Source organism: Erpetoichthys calabaricus, chromosome 12, assembly GCF_900747795.2.
Source record: "Erpetoichthys calabaricus chromosome 12, fErpCal1.3, whole genome shotgun sequence".
NCBI classification, from domain to species: Eukaryota; Metazoa; Chordata; class Cladistia; order Polypteriformes; family Polypteridae; genus Erpetoichthys; species Erpetoichthys calabaricus.
In genome coordinates, this window is record NC_041405.2 from 102,727,846 (window position 1) to 102,743,534 (window position 15,689).

Here is a 15,689-nt window from a genome sequence, read left to right on the forward strand (position 1 = left end):
ATCTCAATGACTGTGCTGCATTACTGAAACATCAACCCATCCAATTACTGTGTCAGTTTAACCACAGTTCGTGGTGTTGCAAGGTGACAGTGCCTGTCCCTTTCACACTGGGGACAAAGAAGGAACAAATGCAAGATAAAACACAACAACTGTGGACGAAAAAGGCACACTGAAAAGCAGACAGATAATATTTCTAAATTCTCCTGTTTATTAATTTGGAGTCACAGTAAGTAGAGATTCAAAAGAGTATAACTTATTACCGCAAAGCTCAATTGAACCCTGATCAAAAGCCAGGAGGGGTTTTTTATACTTCAGCATCTCATGATTAATAAGACAGAAAGAACATCCTTATCAAAACAGTAAAGTTAAACAATATGTCTGTTGAGCTAAGCATTATCTGTGTTTTCAAAGCTGAGCACAGGAGAGACGCCTTTGCATAAACCACATGTACTTTTCTGCAGCCTTGTGACCTTGTCCCTGAAACATTCACTCTGAGAAAGGGAAAACAAGAAACAGCTTACATTTTATTCATGTGGACACTATTTCTCCTGAACCCTGGAATAACATATTTTTGTTAGTTCATAAGCCAAAGCGTCTCTCACTGGCAAGTTACAAAATAGTTATTATAAAAATTCTAATTTATTAAACACACAAAATACATGGTGCTGAGGAGAACATTCTTCTTCTACATTCCCCCCTTTTTGAACCAACAAAAATATGGGTGACATAGGAGTAACGCAGGAAAGAGTAGGAGAAGGGGAAGGAGTGGAAGAAAAGGAGGAAGAAATTGGAAGCATGCATTCTTCGTGTAACATATAAGCCTTGGCCACGGAGGCAGTGAAATACTGGGACACAAGATATCTAATTAGGGGGACTACACAGCAGGCCACAAGTAACAGAATGATAAAAGCAACGGCCAGTGAAATAAAAACTGACCCGAGCCATTGGCCCCAGGACCCAAAAGTAGACATAAACCATTGATCCCAGGGGTTAGAAATGCCAGAATTGGTAGCTAATTCATTTGAAAGGGCAGTTAAACCTGTCAAAGCACGGGTGATTGATACATTGATACATCGGGAGCCATATTATTAGGGATGTAAGTGCAGCACGCATCACCAAACATAGCACATACACCCCCCTTTTCAGCAAGGAGCATATCTAATGCTAATCGATTTTGCCAAGTCATAAGGGATGTTCTATCAAGCTGTTCATGTATCCCTTCAACAGCCTCTTTAGTAAAATTCAGGAAACGCTGTTGGTTGTAATATAAGTAATTAATCCAATCTACATTTTTATTTATTGTAACTTGGGGGAAAACACTGGAAGGCACAATGATGCATATGCTAACATTCACTTGTACAAGGCCAGTTTAAATAAATATCTAAGTATTTAAGGTGTGAAAGGATCTGGAGAAATTCTCACATGGATGTTAATCTGGCTTGTGGATCTGAGAGGCTGCAGATTTAAGCACCATGCTTCTTATGTCTAAAACATCTACAGCTTTAACAAATTTCCCTTTTAATGTCTGGCAATGTATACCATCACTAGTGCATCTCCTCAGAATTTTCTTCTCTCTGTGCACAGGTAAATCCTCTCTTGGCACAGCCCTTTTTCGGTTAGTTGAGCTTTCTAATGGCTCCATCACTATAGATGGAATCAATATTGCACAGGTTAGTCTTGAAGAACTCAGAAGGAAATTGTCAGTAATTCCTCAGGAGCCAGTGATGTTCATTGGGACCATAAGGTAAGTTCCTTTTTGTGAAAAAAAAATGTAGTCAGCTGCTTGTGCTCCAGAATTAGATTAGTCAAATCTAAGAATATTATGTTTACTCAAAAGAGCCTTCTGTATATTCTATTACAGATCAAATTTAGATCCTTGGAGTCAATGCACAGATGCACAGATCTGGGATGCACTTGAGAAGGCGCACATGAAGGAGAATGTAAGAGCAGTTTGGAATACTAAGTCCTTTAGTTCTGGCATGAAAAAGATCATTCTGTTGTATGAGGTATTACTTGGTTCATCGATCCAACCTCTTCATTTGTTTAATCAGATATGCAGCCCTAAGTGAACTGGGATCTGTCCTGTCAGGCACAAATTAGGAATGCCCTTTCCACAGCATGAAAGTCTTTTACAAGGCATACTCATAGATACACAATTAACCACTCGTACTGGGTCCATTCAGAGGAGCCAAGCAACCTAACCTGCATATCTTTAGGATATGGGAGAACACAAATACGGCAGGGAAGGTTTTAGTTTTTGCAAGATCTAGAGACTAGGCCACCAGTCATGGTAAAAGGCAGCAACACTAATCACAGGACCACCATGCAGTTCTTCAGTTCAGTTAATGTTTATACACTATCCTTCATCATACTTTATTAAAGAATAATATCTAATATCATATGTACTGTATAACTAATTTTAAAGCAATAGAATGAACAAATTATTATTTTTGAATTTTCAAAATATTCATTATTAAACACTTTTAGTAGAATATGTATTCATTGTCATTATTGTCATTTGTTTTCCTAAATACTCAACTTTAATCTCTACAGGTTGCAAACCTACCTCAGATGTTGGAATCAAAAGTATTAGAGAATGGAGAGAACTTCTCAGTGGGGGAGCGTCAGCTGTTGTGCCTTACGAGAGCACTGCTCCGGCAAAGCAAGGTAAGAGGCAGCCAGTCCTTTATATCTTAACAGATACCACTCTGAGCGAAAGGTTTAAGAGGAGTGGAGAATAATATGTTGTAGGTACTGGTAATATGGAGTAAAGAGTACAGTTTAATGCCTGACCAACATGTCACCACTCCCCAGCACCATTATAAACAAGAATATATTAAAATACATAACTACATTATGTTTATACCAGCTAACGTGATGTACTTCTTATCTCTATCCTGTATGTTTCATTTCCCGAATTCTCCATTGTCTAGCTTTTGGTTCGTGTATTTAACAATTTGTCTTTTTCTTCAAAAGAGTAAAACTTGGCAGAGATGGCAGTATTACTGTATTCTGGGTGCACATTCATATTTCTGTACACCTCTTTTGTTTAGTTTTATGCCCACAGGGTATGTTAGAAGTGTGCCTTGAAGATGTTCAGATGAAAGTTGGAGAGACGGGCCATGTCCTTGAGAGGGTTGACATATTAATACAGAGCTGCATTATAGAGATCACAGCCTGGGAGGCCAGCGCTGAGCTTGTTTTGAAGTCCATGACTGTGCATTGTGTTTGCATGTTAAGCAGGTTATGTAAACAAATGTAAACAAAATAATCTCATGGCCTTTTTCTGTCAAAATAAAAGATACGTTCCTCTCAAGGATTGCCTGATTATGTATCTAGATCATCGGTGGTGACACTCTAATCACAGATATGTGGGAGGCATTGTGCTGTCAACACAGAAGATGAATAAATGCATGGGCCTTACACATCCTTTTATATTAATATTAAAAAAGCTGCAGATTTTATTTATCATTGTCATTCTATACTGCATTTACCAGTCAAGGAAGGGTGGGTTTAGCCTAGCAACCTTTAAGTTTAATTGAGACAGCTAAATTTCTCCTTGGGACAAATAAAGTATCTATCTATCTTTATACTTGGATCTTTTTAAAAGCAACACCTGTTTATAGTAAGAAAGATCAGTTTTTACACAGGTGACTATGACTGGCTAACAGTGAAACCCTACGTTATCTAGCATACTGCTGCACAAATTTTATAATTATGTATAGATGACAAAAATAAAGTAATTACACTAATCAAACAATGAAACAAATAAAGGAGTTGCATATGGTTTCTATAAAGGGCTTTGGCTATGGTGTTCCCTATATCAAAAAAGTAATAGTTCAAATCAAAAACATACTACTGTAAATGCATACCTTTAGTGTCTTTGATTACTTGTTATCTTTGAAGGTGCCTGACACTTTATGAAAGGGCTATGTCATTTTCACTTAAATATAAATATGAAAAGCTGTACTGTGTGCAACAGCATATATTGTGTGTCTTTTTTTCCTTTTTTCTAGATTGTACTGTTGGATGAAGCTACAGCTGCTGTGGACCTGAAGACAGACAAGCTCATTCAAGAAACAATCTATAATTCTTTTAGTAAATGCACAACTCTGATCATCACACACAGACTGAATACAGTTATGAACTGCGATCGCATTTTGGTGTTACATCAAGGGGAGGTAGGTGTTCACCTCTTCTAAACTTTGCTGTTGTGCACTATTTTATTTTAAAATGTCTAGTGCATAATTGATTTTAAATAAATTATATTGATTCATTTGCAGTGGAAATGTACATGTTGTTATGGCTGATGTTGCTATTCTTAAAACATCTGCTAGTACACTTTCTAGATTCTGCTAGAATTGTATTAAAACCATTACATCTGGCATAAGGCTAAAGACAGTATCAATAAAAATAACTGGCATTTTCTAGGGCATAAATCATAACCATACAGCCTTAAGCTTGCAGCAGGGTTTCATTCCATTTATGACTGGCATCACAACTTTGTATTCTTTTTAATTTAATTACTAGAGGAAAGAACGGATATGAAAGGAGATCTCAAATGACTCGTTCTATCATAAAGACCCCTCTTGTCTAGCACAGTTGCCCTCTGCAGTAAAGGGACTGCTTCACTCTCTGTTTCAGCCGCACCACATCAGCTAGTAGTTCTAGCTATGGGAAGCCAAAGTTGTGGCAAGGTTGATCTGCAGCTTAATGAGAAGAGCAGTTTGTTAGGGTGTGATTGATGTTTTTAAAGGAAGGAATAGAGAGGTCTTGCCATTGGTTTCTTGAGTGCACATAAACCCATCTTCTTGTTTTACCACCCGTGCAAAGTTTTGTCTATCATGTTGAATATCCTTGATTTATGGTCCTCTGTTCAGAGTGCGGATGTCCGGCTGGTGCCTTTGGGAGATGTCCCTGCTGATGCTGCAAGGTCTAGTATTGATCATCTTATCAGATAAGGCACATACAGTAGCTGCATTTCAGTGAGGGGCTCTGCCATGGAGACTCTAGCTGGCAATAAGAGTGTCTGGCAGTGGCTTGCTAAGTTAACACAAAATGGGTAATGCTGGTTTGGCCTATACTGTAACTGATGCATTTTTGATGTTAAACATCTAATGGAAAAAATGGTACAGGTTTTTCCAATAACCGAGAATAAAAATGTATTCCTCTAGTTGATTCTTATTTTGTAGTTGTCTCATCCATGAAGAATATAACCATGTTTTTATAAGAATGGGGTATGTTTTGAAGCAAAATTTGAATTTCTTTTTACCACATGACTGTATAACATGTTTTTTAATCTTAATTGTTCACTGTAGACTAATAACTGTATGAGGACACTTCTTGACTTGAGCCGGTTGCTGGCTGTGTTAAGAAAACAATAAAATATGAATGATTGATTTAAAGAACATTGCATGCATTCTAAAAAATAGCATGTTTGTCATTTGGGCTCATTTTGTTTTACAGTACAGTGTTCATGGTGGAATGAAGAAGTATGCTAGTCCTCTGATAGCAATAAAATTAAAATGAATGTAAACCACACCATGCTAGTGGCTACTTGATTACACAATAGGTCCAAATAGAGCACTTCTGTATTGTACACTCACTCTATTCTCTTTCTATATAAATGCACTGCACATTATCAATTTGACCTTTCTTATTCAAACAATCAAGCCTATAAGAGAAAAAAATAGGAAATGGAATACTAGAAACTGTGTGACCTCTACAAACACACGCACACACAGCAAATGTAAATCCAATCAATCAGTCTAACAGCATAAAAAATAAGAAACTTTATTAAATAAGGAGAACACCACACAGTCCATCACATTGTTTTGGATAGCTAATCTTTCATCCATTCAGTTTTTTAAATCCTTCAGGATATTTACTTCAGCTACAAAATTAAGTTGTGTCTTCAAATCCTTTTCTGTATAAATTTCTTTATATTAAGCTTTACATTTTTAAGTGGGGTCAATCTGCTGATGAACTTGTCAGATGCATTTCTTCAAGACTAAAAAGACTTTCTTCTCTTAACCTATTGGGTTATGGTATGGCCTTTAGTACAAGCATGCATAATTAGTCTTTTTATTACTTCTGGACATTCTTGACATGAGAATATAATGTCAGCCTAAGCTCTTAAGGGCTCATCCACTGTCATTTAATGTAGTAATATTTTTAAAATGAATTCATCAAGAATACAGGGACACAGTTGGAAACATGTTAAGGGTAAATTAAACACAAACATTAGGACTTTTTTCTTTACAAAGAGAACCATATACAGGAAGTAGTGTGATAGACAGTAGGACATTAGGGACTTTTAAAACTCGATGATGGTATTTTGGAGGAATCAAGTGGATAGGGACGGCCAGCTTTGGTGGGCTGAATGGCCTCTTCTTGTCTAGACAGTTCTACTGTTCTAATATCTGTGTTTACCATTAATGCAGAAACAGGACTAAAAACAAGACTAGAAACAGGACGTTTATCCTACAAAGGTGTATAGAATATCATTTTTTAATGTGAGTTTATGATTTAAAATAAATTAGCATTATATTTCTTTGACATCCAACAATTTAATCTTGGAAAAGGATTTGTCATTCTGTTTCTGGATTTGACACTTTAGGTTTTTTCTTTTTAACAGAAATACCAACTGTATAAAACTAGAATCCCTGAAGCCTACGAAAAAAGTCGTAATGCCGGGCCACCTTAAATTCATTTGCACTTCCTCATCAGCATCTTTGTCTTGCAAAGGTGTTGTTTAGCATTGGCAGCAGGCAGCCTGCTCACTCACCCTCCCATGGAGGCAGCTGAAGTCAACTCAGACGTTGAAGTCTCTTTGTCTGGGTGTGAGGGGTCTAGAAGTGTATAGGGTAAATAATATATCGTTATTTGGAATACATACATTTCATGTGTGTTCCGTGTCTACAACGATCTGGGTAAATGTAGGATGACAGGAAATGCGAGGCAAGAAGTGTTAAACACAAAACTAAAATATATCATCTTACTTTAATAATGACAAAATGCTGACATGAAGTGTATAATGTGTTAAGACTGAAGTCAAAATATCAAATAAACACTTTCACAAAAGGTATAACAAAACAAGTGCACTTTTATTCAAGAATATAACCAAAGAAAAAGAAATCATTCAATTTGCATGGTGCTGTCAATGAGTAAAAACCCAAGCCCAAATATCAGTCTACACAAATCCGATAAGTCTACTAAGCTGGTGCAGAGGTAAGAAGTGTGTACTTTAATCCTTTAGCCAGTGCAGGCTATTACTAAATTAAATGAGATTAGCTGATAGTTAAACTTGAATAACTCGTTAAATGTCTTACAGATCCTTCAGCATTCTAGCTGCTGTGTCCCAAACTTTTGGAATGATGTTGGTGGACACCATTCCCTTATATGCTGTAAGTGGAATTTGATTAAAAAGGACACTAAGATTTGGCAGGCCCTAGACGTAATGCATATGTGCTGTTTCCCAGCCATTTCACTCAGTGGTCACGTCAGTCTGCTTCATTTTGGGCTGGACCTTCATCCCCGGCAATGTAGAAATTTCAATGCAAAACATGTGTTTTGCAAATTAGATTTTAAAATGGACAGACAACCAGTAATTATAGAAATAAAAGTCTTCAAGTTTTCATTAAATGTATGCTAAACCAGAAAATGAGAGGCTGTGAAGAATAAAGCCCAATTAAGAGTTTGGCGATGGCAGTGCATTCCCTGGAAGACTCTTCGTAGTTTTATTTGCGAGACTCCATCTGTCTCAACATTCAGATCCAGATGGAAGGTTTTCTCCAAGAACCTAGAAGTGGTGGTCTCTCTCTAGTAAAAGGCCAGAAAAAAACAGAATTCTTTTGTGCAACGTACCCTCCCTAGCTGCCCTTTACAGACTAGTATATTTAATAAAATTGAATCATTTTATTTAACAACCCAAGCATACCATAACAAGTAACTTATTTAGTAATATACCAGCATAACTACATAATAATGATTAGTAGCAAAACATTTTGCCATTACGATCAATAAGCTTGCATATGGTACTATGTCTATAACCCTTTAGGTTTTACTCTCTGCATCCAAAAAGCAGTGAAAATTAATACAGTTAGTCCTCCACACTCTCAACAACCCCCTTCTGGATTTAGCAATTGCCAGTAATGGATGAATGAACAAATGAACAAACCAATATGTATTATTGTTCCTCATTAGAATTTCTAAAATAAAAACTGTAATACGTGCATTTTTCAAATAATCTCAAGGTGTCTCCTCTTTTTTGTCATTTGTTACAGGTTCTTGAGTTTGATACACCCTCTGCTCTCCTATCCAATGAAAACTCACATTTCCGAGCCATATTAGTTGCTGCCGAAGGACAGGATTGACCAAGATGGATTGCACAGCCTCATTCCTGTAACCTTAGACTTAGTAGCTACAGTACATCTGTTTAAAAGATGAACTATAAGCTGTCTAAACATGGCCTGCACTACAAAGAATGGATAAATTCTACTAATTAGGTGTTTGTCTCAACATAAACAGAATGCAGAATAAAAATTCAGGAATATCATCTCAGGTAATCGTGGAAAGGGGCCTAAAATGTAATTGGAAAGTCATTAAAAGTGGACTTTTAATTATTTAAGTTTCTGTAACTAGCGCAACAGTAAGATGGGGTGCTAAATCAAAATAGGGGGGTGGGCTTGTTAAATCAAAATGGGGGGCTGGGGGGTGGGCCCAGCCCATCAGAAAACATTCTACATAAATGAGCCAAATAAAGCACCTGTGGTTGACAAGGTGCCCATGCTGGCTGCCTCATAGTCACCCACTGCTCTCCTACATGTCCTTTAGGGACTAGTGAATTTAACAAAATGGAGACATTCTATTACTAATCTGGTTGCACTGAAGCAAGTCACTCATTTAGTAGGATAACGTCATGTTTTTAAATACGAGGACAGGCAATGCAGAAAAAAACACAAAATTTGCACACAAAACACAAAATAGGATGCGTTTTCCAGAAAGTTTGATGGTGGGGGAGAGAAGAGCATGATGACAGTTTTCTCATTTATTTATTTTTTTCGTGTGTACATGAGTATACTGTGGAAAAGAAACGTGGATCTAAATGTGACAACTGCGATCACCAAAGGAACAGCCACAGATTAAGGGGTCTTTTGTTCATCTTTTTATTTGAAGATTTTGAACATGAACCTTTTGTCTGGGCTGATATCAGTAGAAATCTCATGATTACACAGTAATCTGAATTGTTTTTTCATAGGAGCGCCTTTGACATTTGCACTAAATTCTGCTCTGTATGTCATGAATTGAAACTCATAGATCACATTGAATGTGTTCCTTAGCCATTACGGGTAAAACAGTGGTCAGTAAGAATAAAGAAAGTATGAACTGGATAGTTTGGTTACCTGAGGCAAGTGGATTATGATTTTAAAAAGATTCACTTAAAACTGCACTATGCTTTGAGTTGTTTTTGGCTGACAAGCGTTTTTGGACAAGGGTCGCGTTACTACCTCTGCTCAAGTCTACGCTAGAAGGTGGGCTTTGTCAGTGCACTGCATGTCCCTACAGGTTACCATTTCCATTGTAAAGTTCAAAAAGGATATGCACACGTGTGTGTGTGTGTGTGGGCATGTGTGTGTGCGTGTGTGTGTGTGTGTAAAATTGGGTCCTCCGATGGGGTGCCATCCTGCCTATTCTGTTTTAATGCCAGGAAAGGGTCAAGCTGCCCATCACTCTGCAGTGAAGAGAAAGGGTTTAGAGAACGGATTCATAACAGCTTTACAGGTAACATCTAAGTGGAATCACATAGCTTTCTGTGTCTAACAGGGCTCTTAAACCAAAGACTACTGAGAGCATTACAGTGTCTTCCATCTAGCCTGCTTGGTCTGCTTAGTCTCGCTGATCGAAGCATTTTGCACAAACCTTCCCTTATTTTGTGGACTCGGGTGTTTCAATGTATGCTGCTATAGACAATGTGTCAAGGAATAAAGTTAAAGCAAATTAACATCAAAGGTGCTGATTTTTGAATCACATCTGCTGACTATAAATGCTGTACATTTTTTCTTAAAAAAAGGATTTTTCAGCTGTTCACTTTAAAGTTGTATACTGAACAGAGTTTGAAGATACCATTCCTTCTATTGCACTGATAAAAAGGACTTTACGTTTCTTAATTTTTTTTTTTGGACGATGTAGTTGTTTTGGCATTTTACTTTAAAAACTTGCCACCTGGTTCAGGGATTTTTACTATTGTTATTTTGTTACAAATATTTATTCATTAGCATGCACTTCTGAACCACTACGGGGCTTTCTATATACAGTTACATTTAGCATATGTATTTTCTAGTTTACCCACTCATTAAAATAATCACAATTATTGTTGTAGGACATTTTTCAAACAAATGCCCCACATGAGTGTGTGCCAGTTCTTCACGATTTAATACTGTACAATTAAAATGGTGGAATCCTACAGTTCTGTAGAGAACATTATTATTAGTGCCAATATCTCCTTGAGAAAGGGTCTTAAAAGGAAATTTGAAAAAAAAAAAAAAATTAAAACAAGGAACTAGTGGGAGTTCTGCAAATGATGCACTGCAAATGCTTTTTCTTCTTCTTCTTACGGCTGCTCAATTTTCTAAAAGTAAACTACAGAATATACAGCGGCCTCCATAATATTTGGGACAAAGGCACATTTCTTCTTGATTTACCCCTCTGCATCTCAGTTTATCAAAATCAAAAAATTCAGACATCATAATTAAAGTGCACATTGCAGACTTTGTCCCAGACATTATGGAGGGCAAGGCATGTACATTGCAGCAGGTTATTTAATAACAGTTAACAACTTCAGTTTTAAAAGTTAAGTCAGAGGTGCAGAAACTTCAAATGCTCAGCACAATTCCTGAGTTATATAAAGACCAGTACACAACTCCAGAAAGTCATTTTGACCCAAAAATTGGAGCCCACTTTGTAATTTAGAAAACACGCTATGGAAAAGTTGTAACTGATGTAATGGTTGGACTTTCCAGAGTGTTTCACTGGGTTTCATTTCTGAATGAGGGCAGAGGATAACTGAACAAGCTTAAAAATCTGTTACATATGTATGTAATATATATTATGGAGTGCCAAACAGGCCATGTATATCTAATTAAATATATCTATGCGGTATGACATTAGCATTTTACATTCACGTGCTTACTAATACAATGGCACGGATTGCAGTGGACGACTGACTATTTACACGGTGAATGCTGTCCAAGAGGTCACAAAATTGATTTTGCACAATTATTTTCTTTAAGCAGTATTTTAAGAAACTGTCCTTTGAGGTTAGAGATATTTTCTATGAACCAAAATATAAAAATTATGCAAAATTATACTATTTTGTTTAAGTATGTGTGATGGGGGATTATAAATATGTAACATGGCTTACTTCAATAAAATATAATTTGCGTAATAAATATTGTTTCTTGCATTATTATCATCTAATATTATAATCCAGTCCTCTTCTTTAGCAGATCCTTTTTTCCACTGGAGTTGCCAGTTTCATTGCAGGAGGTACCTCATCATGCTGTATGGTAGGTGGTGCGGACACGAGCGCAGGTTTAGATACTTCACTCAGCTGTTAAAGAGCAAAGCGGTGTGTTGGTGACTGTGCTAATGTGGCAACATTCACACAGGGTATCTTTATCTGAACTACAACTTCTAGGACTTTACATGGCAATACCGCCATAAAATCAAATAATCAACGCACGTACTGACCACTACAGCATTATATGCAAAATATATAAGCACAAAACAGACAAATATACATAATCACAACCAATAAATTAATATTACAAGCTCACAAAACATTAAAATCCTTTCCAAAGTACGACTACTTAAAATATTTCCATGATTGGGATTTCAGCTCAAGCTTTGTTTAGATCGTTCCTGCCCTGTGACAATGGCAGAGTTGGTGGGTCTCTTTCCTTATCTATTTTGTCCCAAACACAGTTTCTTTAAATTCTCGGGAAATTAAAACACATGCAACAAAACAAAAGAAAGACCAAAGTATCCAACTAAGCAGCATGCTCTATTAACAGAAGGCACAGGCTTTTTAATTTTAAACTTGAACAAGAACGCGCACTGTGGCCTTCTGCCTATGCGTGCCTCTTAACCCCAGAGTGGTCTGAGTGAAGTTGTTTTCATTTCATCAGTCAATTCCTCATCAGTAAAGAGGCGACTCCCAAAGAGCAGACATGAGCCAAGTCTTCAGGCTCTGCTTCTCCAGGGTGGACTCACCTCAGTAATGAAGTCGAATTCCTCGCCACCATGATACTAACTTCTTCACGCTCACACTCATTAGATCTCTGTAATTGTTTCACTTAGCTTTGCTGCTGCCTCTGGTTTAAATAAAAATAATAATGCATTATTAACTCATTTGTCCAAAACAGTGTCATTGAAGCCAGTCCATCATAGGACACACCATGCACAACCACACACAAAACAACTGGGGCTACAAGACATGGAACCGGCAGAAAAAATATAATTTTAATGGTCAAAGTTTAAATTTCAGATATCTGTATTGGATTCAGAAAGTAGGCAGACCCCGTCACTCTCTTCACACTTTACCGTATTGTAAAATTAATTTTAAATGGACAAATTTGCCATTTTCCGCCCATCAATCTAAACTCAGAATCCCCTAATCACAAAGTGGAAATACATTTTGAGAAAGGTTTGTAAATTTATTAAAAATCAAAAACTGAAATCTGTCATTTCTATAAGTATTCAGACCCTGTGATGTGGCCCTCCAAATTGTGGTCAGGTGCCTACTGTTTGCTTTAATTAGAACATTTAAACAATCTAAACAAGAACAGGCTATTCAGCCTAACAAAGTTCACCAGTCCTATCCATTTAATTTTGAAAGCCCATAAAATCCTACTGTCTATCACACTACTTGGTAGCTTATTCCAAGTGTCTATGGTTCTCTATGTAAAGAAAAACTTCCTTAACAAGTTTTCAACATTGTCCCCATGTTCTTGATGAGCTCAGTTTAAAATAACAATAATGTCACATGAGCTCAGTTTAAAATAACAATAATGTCACCTCTTCATCTTCTTTTAATCTTTCCTCATAATGCTTCCCCTGTAGCCCTGGAATCAGCCTAGTTGCTGTTTTCTGGACCTTTTCTAGTGCTGCTATGTGCTTCTTGTAGCCTGAAGACCAGCATAACCTTCTTGGACTTGTACTCACACATCGTGCTATATAACCTGACATTCTATTTGCTTTCTTAATGGCTTCTGAACACTGTCTGGAAGTTAATAGCTTAGAGTTCACTATGACTCCTAAATCCTTCTCATAAGGTGTACTCTCGATTTTAAGACCTCCCATTGCGTATTCAGACCTAACATTTTTACCTCCTATGTCTAATATTTTACATTTACTGACATTAAATTTCATCTGCCCCAAATCTGCCCATGCCATGTTTGCTGTCGAAGACCTTTTGTAATGAAACCTAATTAAAGTGGAGATGTTTCTAGAACTTGACTGGAGTCCACCTGTGGCAAACTGAATGCATTGTTCTTCATGGAAACTCAAGGGGAATTCAGAACTGAAACAAGCAGATGTGAAAGTGGATACATGGAAGATGAGATTGTCTCACACTAACGCTCAAATGAAAACATGAGCAGTGATTCCTGTCTAGCAATGATTCACTTGGAAATTCAATGTGAAACATTACCTGAAAAACACAGATATTTCAACAAGTGTCCTTACTATAATTTTAATAAACTCAAGTGAAAACTCTAGAAATCCAACTTAAACCTGTCAAGCTTAACGGTTTATCATCATTGACCGGGCTACTCTATAGCCATCCAGATCTCTGTAAATTCTGACGTTCATGTCATATGTGCCAGCTGGTGCTGCTGCTTCACCTGTGCAGACTGTGGCTGGGTCACTGTCCTTGTGGAGTCTGCATGCTCTTCCCATGTCTCCTCTACATGCAGTCGTTTCCTCCCACAGTGTAAAGATGTGCGGCTCGGCTCGTGTCTGAACTGCTGCTGTGTGAGTGAGTGGGCCTATGGTGGCCATCAGAAAATGGTTGGATTACTTCAGTGACTCTCGACTGTCTAATGGGAAAAATAAATACTGAAACATAAACAATATATGTGCATTTCTCTTTAAATAGAAATAGAAAGTCTTTATCAGCATTGTCATTGTTGTAATATTATGTTGTCATTGTAAAACAGCATTGCAAATAACAAATGAACTTTACATACTGTATTACATAAAGTTGTTAAGGGGAGGATGTTTATGGCTTATAACAAACTGACCTGAATAAAGTGTGTATGAAGCTTTGTTGTTGTTCAAAAACGGTAATAAGTAATGTATTTGTTGGTAGTGGTGGAAAAAAACTAAGCCACTGCCACAGTTTTATTTTTCCAGACTAAAGAATATTTTGTTAAAGATGATATGGTTGTAAAGAAGAAATACTGGAGCCATTGCTCTTCTGTCTTTGCAGACTTCTACTGACCCCTTGTGTGCAGTAAACACGCAGCAGCCATCATGAAGAGGATTGGAAACATGACAGTGGGTACGGAGTCACCAGCATTATCGGGGAATGGTAATGATCCTGCTTCTCTGTACATAACAAATTAGTTCTAAAATAGTTACAAGGAAAAACAATGTGACAGTTACGTGTCAGGATGCTTTAGTCACATTCTTTTTAGAATAAGAGGATGCATGCATTTTATAACTAATTAAATGCATCTGATATAAAGATTATTATTATGAATATGCCTAGTAACCATTCAAAAGAGAGAACAGAAAAATTTAGTCTTTCAGAGGATTTTAAAAAGGATGGTTTACGACTTAGGGTGGCAGGACTGGCACTCCAGCCACTGTAAAAAAAAAACAAATAACTCTAGTGTGTCTAGTCTAGTGTGGTGCTGAGGCGTCACTCGCTCCCAGTCTAGGTGGTTCATCGTGTGGTGGGTGCTCCCAAGCTACATATTTTAAATGGGTTAATCACACATATTTTCATTTAACTTGATAATCACAAAGCCACTTAATCTAGGCCAGAGTCTGGGGGGACACAGAGTCTATCCCAGCAGCCTCAGGTATTAGGCATGACCACCTCATGCAGACCCCCCACACTATGCCAGTCACCCTAACATCCATATCTGGAACAGTTAGGCAGCAGTGCTAAGCACTGTATGGTCTATGTATTCATTTTATTCCTTTTATTATTATGCAGTGTAATTATACAAATGGATATTTTCATACATAAGGAAATAATTTAGCAATTTGAATGGAACTGTTAAAATACTATATATGTTTTATACACTGTGTAGTTTCCCTGCCAATATTAAACATTCTCATAGTTTATTAGCCTTCCTTAACATTAGTTATATTCACAATTTCCCCAACAACAAACCATGGAGCACAAAAGACTTGAAAGCCCCATTGAATAGGAAGAAGAGAGCGCTTGGGTCTGGAGATAAAGATGAAATAAAGCAGGGGCAGTCAGAACTGAAGACGCAGCACTGAAAGGGAAAAGCCCGCTACAGAGACAAACTTGAGCACAAATTGAAACAAACCAAAATGAAGGAAGTGTGGAATGGGTTGAGGACTCTCATTGGCTATGAGCAAGCTGTAAAACATGGTGAGGAAGGAAACAATAGCAGAAGAGCTAATGAACTGAACCAGGTTTGAATCAT

At 37.2% G+C, this 15,689-nt stretch overlaps 1 protein-coding gene across 4 annotated transcripts in view; it reads left to right on the top strand.

Moving 5' to 3' along the window:
- wu:fb13g09 (ATP-binding cassette sub-family C member 5) overlaps positions 1–11,450 on the top strand; it is a 141,423-nt gene extending 129,973 nt beyond the window's left edge. For all 4 annotated transcript variants that reach the window (XM_028815935.2, XM_051934350.1, XM_051934351.1 and 1 more), the window contains 5 exons: positions 1,585–1,744; positions 1,862–1,940; positions 2,554–2,667; positions 4,017–4,181; positions 8,286–11,450. In XM_028815935.2, the coding sequence (XP_028671768.1) occupies positions 1,585–1,744; positions 1,862–1,940; positions 2,554–2,667; positions 4,017–4,181; positions 8,286–8,375 (608 nt within the window). In that variant the 3' untranslated portion in view covers positions 8,376–11,450. The remainder of the gene's footprint in view (positions 1–1,584; positions 1,745–1,861; positions 1,941–2,553; positions 2,668–4,016; positions 4,182–8,285) is intronic.
- Positions 11,451–15,689: the final 4,239 nt, after the last annotated feature.